The 11,154-nt window shown below is 38.9% G+C and overlaps 1 protein-coding gene across 1 annotated transcript in view; it reads left to right on the top strand.

Moving 5' to 3' along the window:
* Positions 1–761: 761 nt before the first annotated feature.
* LOC143024702 (uncharacterized) overlaps positions 762–11,154 on the top strand; it is a 41,993-nt gene continuing 31,600 nt past the window's right edge. The window contains exons 1-3 of the mRNA XM_076183744.1: positions 762–964; positions 7,490–7,787; positions 9,926–10,073. Coding sequence (XP_076039859.1) covers positions 851–964; positions 7,490–7,787; positions 9,926–10,073 — 560 coding nt within the window. The 5' untranslated portion in view covers positions 762–850. The remainder of the gene's footprint in view (positions 965–7,489; positions 7,788–9,925; positions 10,074–11,154) is intronic.

The raw sequence follows: 11,154 nt of genomic DNA, 5'->3' as shown, positions 1-11,154 counted from the left end.
ATATATATATATATATATATATATATATATATATATACATTTTAACAACCACAATGAACTTTAATTCTAAGGCATCAACGGCCGACACGCACAAATTGAAATGTGGTACTGCCAAGGACTCGACCCCGGCATCCTCATGACAGGTGTGGTAGTAATTTACCAACTAGGCTATCAAGAGAATTGTAGAGGATATATGAAAAAACAGCTTTCAATACAGAGTGGTGGATGTGTGGAACAAATTGGTCGAAACAATAGTGTGTGCAAACACCATACATGAATTTAAACACAAACTAGATGTTGCGAGATATAAAGACACTACGAGCATAGCTCCCCTTCCCGTAGAATAGCTAAATACAAAAATTGTGTGTGTGTGTGTGTGTGTGTGTGTGTGTGTGTGTATGCAAATATGTGTAGCTTACGTATGCCCGCATGCATATGTATGCATGAATATATGTATGTATATGCATGGATATCTATTCAGTATGTATATATGCATGTTGCATGTATGCGTGTATGCATGTAGGTATAGATTATTCACATATATGTGAAACAGAATTGCATAAGTGTATAAACAGTTTGCAAGCTGTATTAGGTTTTCATATTGTGATAAATTATATATCATACGAAAGCATGAGTTAACTGTTTTTTTCCTGTACCCTTTAACCCATTGTAAGTAAAAGTTTGCCACCTAAACTGGGTGAAGGTAACATTTTTCGGTTAGGTTGTCAGCCCTGTTCTATCCTCTTGCGAGTCTACTCGAGACTACCAGTCACCTGTGATGTGTCGTACGGGAAAGAGGAGAATGTGAAACTCTTGGCTAATCCAACCATAATTCAAAGTTAAGGTCATTATGGGCTTAACAAGACCGAATTCGGGGATTACAAGCCCCACAAAGATAACTGCCAATGTTTTCATATCTTTCATAGGAGCAGGAATGCTAGGGTTGCCGTATGCTTTCAAAGAGGTAAGAAAGTCTATGGTTTTCTGTTTATCCTATAGGCATTTTTGGGATGTGGAAATTGCGACCTCAGGGATAGATGGGTGTGTTTTCTAGTGATTATACTCATGAGGCACAGTGGTTATGGTCAATGTAGAACAAAGAGCAACTACATACATTAACATAATAGTTCGACAGCTGCACAGGGAACATGTATCTGCTTTAACAGACAGAATTTCTCTGCTCGAAGTCGTACAGTTTACTAACAATAAGTATCGTTATTTTGTTGTTGTTATGTAATGATAACGTAAACTTTATTGGATAAAGGGGTCATATGATGGTAACTATGTAGCCAAACGTGATCAGGAAGCAGTCATAGAATTGTATGTTTATACATGGAATTGGACATTGGTGTATCTGATTTTTATTTTATTTTCTACATTAATATTATAATAATTGTTGCCTTTAGTTTCACACACTGGGAGGCCACAGACCCTTAACATTATGCGGTGGCTCACAGGCCCTCCCATAGATCGGTGGGAAGAAATGTTTGATATTGCCTGTGTTAAAACTTACATTCACCCAATTTGTAGTATACAGGAAAGGAGCTATGTTCCTGAAATCATGTCTCTTTTTTCACCATATATACCTAGTATGAAATCTATATTTCACGTAAGAGATGACAACTGATGAGTATTCTCCCCTTAGTATTATAAGTTGATGACATAGAAAAAGCCCCACATTAATACAGAAGAGGTAATTGTCCAGTGTTTCTTTTGAGACGAGTCTGTGGAAGAAACTTAGGACCACTGACATTAACTCTCGAGCTGCAGGTTTTCAGTCACTGAAACCTAAGTCCATATTTTTTTTTTTTTTTTGTGTGTGTGTATGTGTGTATATATTTACCTAAATGTAATATACAAGGAAGGAGCAACACTTGTTGGGTCCTATCTCATCCTCTTCAATTTGTCATGCCTAGCCTCAAATTCATATACAGTTCCAACTTCATCTGTGTCTTTGATTTCCAAGTATCATATTTAGATTTAAATTTGTGTATTGTTCCAGTTTGGTCTATATCACCCTCAAAACTATTTCAGGCATTTATGCATCTACATGGAAGAAAAAATGTTCACATCCCTTGAACATGTAGTATTTCGTAATTTGTTCTCATGACATCTTAAAGCCCTCCTGTTCTTAATCAAGAGAACTCTGTCAATATAATCTTTCCCTTTAACCTCTTCAATATGAGTCAAATATCCATGTGCACATTAGGTTGTCTGGTGTTCAATGATGAATCATAATATATGCATTACAAAATATAAAGTTACTGCTGTTATACTTGTTCCCTTTCTCCATGAATAAATATAACATCACAGAAAATATGATCAAGCCAGTTCACAGAATTCAGGGGTCACCTAGCTACACCTGCAAAATAAATATAATCAGGAAGCTGATGCGGAATTCTCCCTGCCCCACTTGTGGCTCATGATGCATAAATAGGCATCATCGTATTCAAGAGGTCAAGTGACCTGAATACTGTAATCATATCACCTCTTCCTCCTGAGTCTTTCAAAGTTGGTAGGCCCAGTGCTTTCAGTCTTTCCTCATACGGTTTGTCTGCCAAGCTGGAGACCAGCTTAATTGTTGCCCTTTGTATTCTTTCAGTCTATCTTATATCCTTCACTCTGTGTGGGAACCATACCACTGACATATTTCAGTCTTGGACAGATCAGGGATTTGATGAGTTTCTTCAGCATCTCTTCATCAGTATAGTGAAAAGACCCTTTAATCTTCTGCAGCAGCACATCTCTCCCACAATCCTGCTGATTTGTCTATCAGTTGACAGGTTGTCTTTTATCAACACTCCCAAGTCTTTCTCCTCTTAGCTATAAGTAAAGGGTTCTCTTCCCAAGGAATAGTCCAAAGATGGCCTATTGTCCATTTCTAATACTTTTTTTTTTTTTTTTTTTGGATTGATTTCCCATTCTTGGCTGCATGTAAAACTAGTGTCTAGATCTTTTTGCAGTAGTTTACAGGTCTCCTCATTTTTTGTTGTGTGTTTACCTAATTGTAGTACCGTATTTTCCGGCGTATAGTGCGCGACTTTTTTCCGCTGGAAGGGCCTAAAAATGGGGGGTGCGCATTATGTATGGCCTACGATAAAAATTCTGCGGCTGTGTGTGTAATTTTTTTTCTCACAACAACGTGACGATGTTGGCCATCACAAAGTCGGGAGGCACACTTCTCCGTGACGTTCCGTGAGAACAAGAAGAACAGCCATGGTGACATGAAAGAATAAGCCAGCATGGGCTACCGTATATAAATATTTGGTATAGGTAGGTATCTATCGAATCTTATTTTTCATGTTTAAATAGGCCTAAACACCATGAAACATGATCAATATTTATGATATTTGCCCATGTTCACAGCATCTTAGTTTGAATTTTTTGTTGGCTTTGTTGCTTCACTTTAGGTATGGTACAAATTCCGTTGCGGCCGTTCATAAAATCGTGTCAAACACCTGACTACAACACCCTCTTTCGGGAGTTATATTAACTAAACGTCACCTCGATGAGAGACTGTCCTATTTCACCACTGTCATTGCAGGTTCAAAGCTAAAACGAAACAGTCTGTAGTTTGTTTCAGTATTAAATAAAAAAAAAATGGTAAGGACGAATTATTTCCTCAAGATATAAAATGAACATTTTCTGTAATAAACTTTTTTATATCATATTTCCAAACTAAGCTACAAAGTAATAAGGGACCAACGCACAACATGAGTCATATACCGGTACATGTAGTTTCGACTTTTTCTTAGTTGTATCCTGATTGATGCCTAAACTGACACTTAATTTAGTGACAAATCAACAGATTTCCCAGCGGTGGCTCTAGCCAATGAAAAATACTTCTCCATGTAACCTCGTTCACATGATATAAATACCGAGGTAAAACTGCGCTATAGACAAATGCGATCGGGCATGCGCGTTATATGTCGGTGCACGCTATCTGTGTACTGAGATAACGAAGTGCATGGGTGCGCATTTTAAGCCGGAAAATACGGTATACAGGAAAGGAGCAACGCTTGTTGGATCCCATCTACTTAGATATCCTTGATTTCTAATTATCATATTTAAATTTATGTATTGTTCCAGTTTGGGCTATATCACCGTAAGATATTCCAAGTATATGTGAACCTATATGGAAAACTGTATGGATGGAGTTTAAGATTAGGTGTTCAGTGTCATTTGTGATGGTTGCAGCTGGGGTAGTTTGCATATTTGGTCACACCTATTCTGTGTTGGTATTGTCTTAGTGCTGGATGGTAACTTGAACTCAAGTCATGCTAGCATGGTTCTTGCTTCACTTGAGGAATTTTTCTCTGGGACTAATGTTTGATGGGATTTGGTGGAGAAGGGTGTTTGGTTGTTGATCTTGGAATGCTTGTGTTGTGATTTGTACATGAATATGTTTTTGTGTGTGTGTGTCATGGGGGTGGAAAGGGAGTTGGGAGATAGGGTTGATGAAAGAGTATTGGAATGGTTTGGACACATGGAAAGAATGAACGAAGAAAGATTAGTATAGAAGTGTGGAAGGCAGAGGTAGAAGGAGTGAACATGAGGGGGCAACCAAAGATGAGATGGATGGGGTAAAAGGGGCATTAGAAAATAGGGGAATGTCTGTTGAGGAATGACAGGAAATGACAGAAGATAGGGGTGAATGGAGAATATTTGTGTATGGATGATACTGTGATGCATGAAGGGGAGTGGGTGGGGGATGGTGGTGAGGGAATATGTGTGAAAAATTGATGCAGCCTGAAGGGATTTCTCCCTGTCTTCTTAATTTTTTCATGTGGGGATGAAAGGGGGAGTTACTGATTTAATGAAGCGGCCTTCCCGTGGATGTGCTGTGTCTTGCGACACTGCTTCTGAACCAGGGCAGTGTGCAAGATGCAGGGATGACCTGTCATCCAGGAGGAGCCAAGATAAGAGGGAGGGAGGGGGGTGGATGGGAGTGGATTTTATGCCTTTGTTTTTTGGCTACCTGCTTGTAAGGTAAATGTATGTATTGTGTGGTGCAATTGGGAGGTTGTTGTAGATGTTTCGGTAGTATGTTGCTTTTTTTTTCTCTCTTCTTCTTTCTTTTTTCTTTCAATTTATTGTACTTGTTTAGTATAACAAGATGTGTGAGTAGGATTCAGGGCTCTTGCATAATTGTGTACCAATTATTTTCATTTGATGTTTTCTGGGGAGGATTTTAATATCTTTGTGCAGTTGTTTTATTGGCATGATATTTGGTGTATACAGTTATTATTCTCAATGCTTTGTTTTGTAAGGTATATTTGTTTTCCTAAGTGTTAGGAACCATGTTGTAGAAGCATAGTCAAATATGATCCTCAAGAATTATTTGTAGACTAATTAGAGTTATCTTCTTCTGTCCAAAACCTGTGCTTTCAGTTGATTTTAGTATGTTTATTTTCTTGCTAATTTTCAGTGTCAATTATTTGATATGTAAGTTAAGGGTCATGTGAATATCAAAAGTGAGGCCCAGAGTTTTGGGTTCTCTTTTAGTGAAAGGGTTTGGACATTCAATTTTACCATTGGATGTTGCTCTGAATTGTGATTCTTTGGAGTGATTAATGTTACTGTTTTTTTTTTGTTTTTTTTATGCTGTCATTGTTATTTCAAAGCCGATTACTTTAATTTGTCTGACTAGGCTGTGGTGTTATGAGCAATTATTTTGTTATTGCTCTTCTGGGTTATTATTGTCCGGTCGTCTGTGTAGATGATCACCATGATGTTATGGTCTGAATTTGGTGTTAGGAGGTTGTGAAAAGGTTGAGTAATGCAGGTGAGAGTATAGCTCCTCTGGGAACTCCATCATAGTTTTAATCCCAGAGATTTGGTTGTATTTGGTTACTCTGCACTGTCTAATAGTTATTTAGCCATTTCTTGTCATTATTGTATATGTCTCCTGCAAGAGTGGCATGGAGCAATGGAAAAAATTATGACTGAGAGAATTCACTGATTTCCTTAGGAAAATATGAGCGTCAGATAGATTATTACACATTTGTTTTTGGAATACAGTTAGCCTGTGCGTGACCAGTGACAGGTACCAGGATGTGGTGGTTCTACAAGGTGGGTGTTGGAGAGAATCATCTCCCTTCTCCTGCCACCCATCTTCAAAACCTGTCATTGCCCTCACCTTCATACATAGGTGCCATGGGGCATTTACATTTGATCTGCGGACAAGGCTCAAGATCTCTATTACTATAATAACTTTATCCATATTTTCTTCACCTTTTCACATGAGAACCATAAACTAGGACTGCACTCCTCTTTTTACAATAAGGCAGAGACAAAGAATTTGTTCCACGTTAATACAGCATGGACAACAATCCAAATTTTTTTCCCAGAAATATCAGTGGGAAGGTTCAAGGACCACTGCCAGCCACTTGAGGCTGTGGATTTCAGGAAATAGGTCAGTCAAACTGTTTCCCTGGTTTTCTCTTGCTCGAGACTTGTGTGACCCTCTCAGAAAACTGCTATGACCACTGGTTTAGCCCATAGACATTCAATGAAGAGGTTTTGTGTTGCTGTTTGGAGTGGATGTAGAACAATGTAATGTTAGGTAATCTGTAGTTACCTAACTGTAGTATGCAAGAAGGTAGCTATACATGTGGGTTCTTGTCATCTCAATCTCCAGTTGTCATACTTGATTTATCTTCTGTGGGGTGGTTGCATCAAGGTCACTTGGTGTGTCTTGTCAGGACAGTTTTGTGTGAGCACTATTTTAGTGCCGAGTTGTGACCTGATTGTAGGTGTGCCAATGCAGTTTTTTCTTGCCTTGGTAGTGGTTTCTCTGCTGGGATGACCGTGGTGAATTTGATGAAGTATAGAACTTGTTGATTTATTGAGGAATGCTTATTTTGTCATTTAATTGTGTATGGTCAAGTATGGGCATATTGTGTAGATATTTGAGTGGAATATTGCCGGGGTTGTCTTTATGTTGTGTATGATGGGTTGTGTTTGTGTGCTTTGAATGTGTTGGATTAATTTGAGGGCACTTGCGTAGAACTATGAGTTTTAATCGCTTGGAACTTGAGGCAGTAGTTGTTATTTTTAGTTAGGGACTAACTAATGATTGGTACCTGCATGCGGTAGTCCTGCAAGATAGTGAAGCTGCCCATGATGGAGGTGCAACTCTGAGGGGCAGACACTCAGTCCCTGAACTGGGCCTAGGATATTTTTCTGTCAACTTTTACTTTTTTTATTCACACATACAGAATTGACATTGGTGACTGCATTCCTTCCCCTACCACTCTAAACCAGTGACATAGAAATGATCCTGCACTAATACAACACAAACAACAGTCCAAAGTGTCTTCCCATAGAGATCTGTTGTGGGGCACAAGGACTATTGCTAACCACTATGGGGTTGCAGGTTTTCCATTTAGTGAAACTCAAGGCAACATTTGATTAATAATTAATTTGTGTAATATCCTCATTTATTGATTGCTTACTCATTAGTTCTTAATCACATTTCTTTTTTCAGTCTGGCATAATTGAGGGTGCCCTTATCATGTCTATGGTAGGGTATCTAAGTATATCGGCCATGATCATGCTCATCGACTGCAAGTATGCAATCCTCAATTCAGGGGGTCGGTCAGGGGGTAAAACCATTACCATGGAAACCAATGTCCCACTCATACCCCCAGACTCCTCTGAGGATGATGATGAAGCACATCCTCCCACCCCATCCACTGATCTTACTTATGGGGATGTGGGTTTATTTGCTCTTGGACCCAGCGGGAAGAGGCTAGTGGATATTGCCATCGTCATATCACAAGTTGGTGAGTTTTTTTAACATAAGTGAAAGGATTCCTCATCCTAGAAATTAGTCATACTTTTGAAGGCTATGGTACTTACATGAAAATAGGGTAGTATGTTCCACAATATGATAAGTTGTGGTGCTTCAAACAATAGGCTATTTTAGGCACTTCAAATTATATCATATGTGATTTAAGTGCCACCACCAGCATTATTTTCATAGCTGATGTGGCCACTTTTTATATCATCCAGAAGGAAAAAAATGAAGTCATGTAGTAACCAGATGCCTTCCTAAATCAAAAGAATGAAGACATGGTCTTCTTTAACATTTTTAATGTAGATAGGAAATAGGAATGATTTAGAGTAGATTACAAAATGTGTGATAGTAATTGGACTAAGTGGCAAAGAGTACCAGAAATAATGAAAGAAGTTGAAATTTAGATAATTGTAAACCATTAGAATTATCTTATAGAGGTAGAAACAAAAGTATTTGCTAACATTAGGAGACAAAAAAAAAGATGTATATTAAAATTATTTGTACAGGAACTCTTATATGTAAATGTTATTTTGTAGTGAAAGTCAAATGATGTGATTGAAAAATATTTTGTGTGAATTATGCATGCTGAGGAAGGAAGTATAGTGGGATATTCTGAACTATTTTTGTACCTCTAGTCTAAATATGTGGCATCTGTAATGTGCTTGGAATTAAATAATTTGTTAGTGCTGTATTACAGTATTAGTGAAATTGATACATTTATACATATACCAAGGGTTCTTTCCCCATTACTAAGGAGGTAGCCAAAATCAGAAGGCATAATTCCATTCCCACCCATTTCACTCCCATCCACCATCCCTCCCTCCATCTCATCACGGCTCCTCATACATGACGTGCCATCCCTGTATCCCACCCATCACCCTGGGTCAGAAGCAATGCAGCATGACACAGCACATCCACAGCAAGACTGCTTCATTTAATTGGTGACCCCCCCCCTCTTAATCCCCTCATGCAGAAACATTGAAGATGGGGAGAGATCCCTCTAGGCTGCATCAGAATATCATTCACACATAACAACTCCTTAATCCTTCATCCCATCCCTCACTTACTCCCTTCCATTCATCACAGTATCATCCATACACAGCCATTCTCCACTCAACTCTGTCTTTTGCCTTCTCCCATCCTTGCTCAACAGACATCCCACTCTTGCTAAAAGCTTCTTTCACCCCATCCATTTCATCTTCAGTTGCCCCCTCTTGTTCACTCCATCCTCTGCTGCCTTCCACACTTCTTTTACTAATCTTACTTCACTCATTCTTTCCATGTGTCCAAACCATCCCAATACTCATTCATTAACCCTATCTCCCATCTCCTTTTCCACCCCTGCTCTCCTCCTCACTTCCTCATTTCTCATGCTATCCAACTTTGTAACCCCTACCATACTTCTCAGACATGTCATCACAAGCAGATTTAATCTCTTTCTCTCTTATGTTCCATGTCTCTGCCCCATATATTGCTGTCAGCACAATCAACCCCTCATACAATCTCCTTAAAATCCATTCCCAAAAAGTCTTTCTTAAAACTTATTTTAATCCCTCAAGGCACTTGATTGCTTCTCTCAATGTACAATCTACCTCCACCTCCACTCCTCCCTACCTAAGGGTATCCACTTCCTCCAGCCTCTCTCTCCCTTAAGACTCACTTCCAAATTGTTGCCATCTTCTTCCTGTGTAAATCTCATCACCTTACATTTACCCACTTTTACATTCAACTTTCTCCTCTCACATACCTTCCCAAACTCCGTCACTAACTCCCTTAATCCCCCTGCTGATCCTGCCACAATCACAATGTTATCAGCAGAGAACAATTGCCTTACCTCCTGCTTTTCTCCAGTTTCCTTAACCATGATAATAATACAGTTTAGATTTTTAATGCCAACAGTTACAGGTACCCATCATTGGTTGCTGTGCAGTGAAACTGAAGGCAACAAATGTTATTGCCATTCCACATCTTTGTAATTTCATCTTCCCTAAAGTCTTCCCCAATCCCCATTCCTGCTTAACTGACACTTGTCACAGAATATATCTGGAATTTCCTCTCAAGCTCTTGTCTCACAAGGTAGAATTACGGTGAATAACAGAATTTTTTGTCAATTTTCTTTTGAAGGGTTCTGCTGTGGTTATCTGATCTATTTGTGCAAGAACCTCTCTACCTACTTGAGTATTTTGAGTCAGTCCATGTGGTTAATTCTGCTTCTGCCTCCTCTGTATGGTCTTACCCTCCTAAGGCATCTCAACAAGCTGGCAGTGTTTAGGTAAGTGTCTGTTTACTTGTTATTACTTTTGTCATCTCAGTTTGTGATAGGTATAGTGTAATATTATGGTTAAATAAATGATTATCTAATTATAGGAATTACTGTACAGTTGTCTCTTACAGGGATTACACCCAAGAATTTATTTCCAGAGGGCAGTAATATTGTATCTACATACCAAAAGGCCTACTCTCTACTTATAAGGGAGATAGCCATTCAGGTCATTCACCCATCACACATCCCTCCAATGCCCATCTGTTTTCCCTTTCATCTAAACCCCTTGTGGAGGAAGGGCCATCCCTGCTTTAGTTCAGAAACAATGTAGGAAGACATAACACCTCCACAGCAGGGCCTGTTGGCTAAAGTTGGTTTACCCCCGCTACTCTCAATTAATTGGAGAAGACAAGGAGAAATCCCTTCAGACCATATCAATTTATCATTCATTCACAACCATTCTCCTGTCACACCTGTCTCTTGCCCTCTCTCTTTCTTGTACAATAGACATTGCCCTTTTAACCAAGACCTCCATCAGCCCATCCATCCATCTCATTCTTGGTCTTCCCCTCAAGCTCACTTCATCCACACTTGTTTTGCTAGTCTCTCCTCTCTCATTCTTTTCATATGCCCAAACCCTCCCAGTATTCTTTGATCAACCCTAGATAGTTGGTAATAGTACTTGAAATAAAGTGTGTTTTTATGAACACAATTTTGCAAAGAAACGAGCTCCATATTTTTTTTAACTAAGACATACTGTTAGTATACACAACAACAGATATGATTAAGAAATCCATAGAAATGACAGTTTTGGAAAGAGCTGTCAGAAAGGATAGATCAGAAAGTGCTGATTTGGTTTGGCCATATGGAAAGAATGAATGAGCCAAGATTAGCAGAGGAAGTGAAAAGTGGAAATGGCTGGAGTGAACTTAGAGGAAGACCAAAAATAAGATGGATGGAATGAAGGGAGCCTTGGATGTATGATTCATGTTTGTCAACCAGGGAAGAGAGAGTGCAAAAGATAGGAGTGAATGGAGAATGGTTGTAAATGGAAGAGATGACACGATCCAAAGGGATTTCTTCTTGTTTG

This window comes from Oratosquilla oratoria, chromosome 4 (assembly GCF_046742065.1).
Source record: "Oratosquilla oratoria isolate Oo_2021 chromosome 4, ASM4674206v1, whole genome shotgun sequence".
In the NCBI taxonomy this organism is placed as follows: domain Eukaryota; kingdom Metazoa; phylum Arthropoda; class Malacostraca; order Stomatopoda; family Squillidae; genus Oratosquilla; species Oratosquilla oratoria.
The sequence above is the reverse complement of the archived record's forward strand: the minus strand, read 5'-3'. Positions and strand labels throughout refer to the sequence as shown.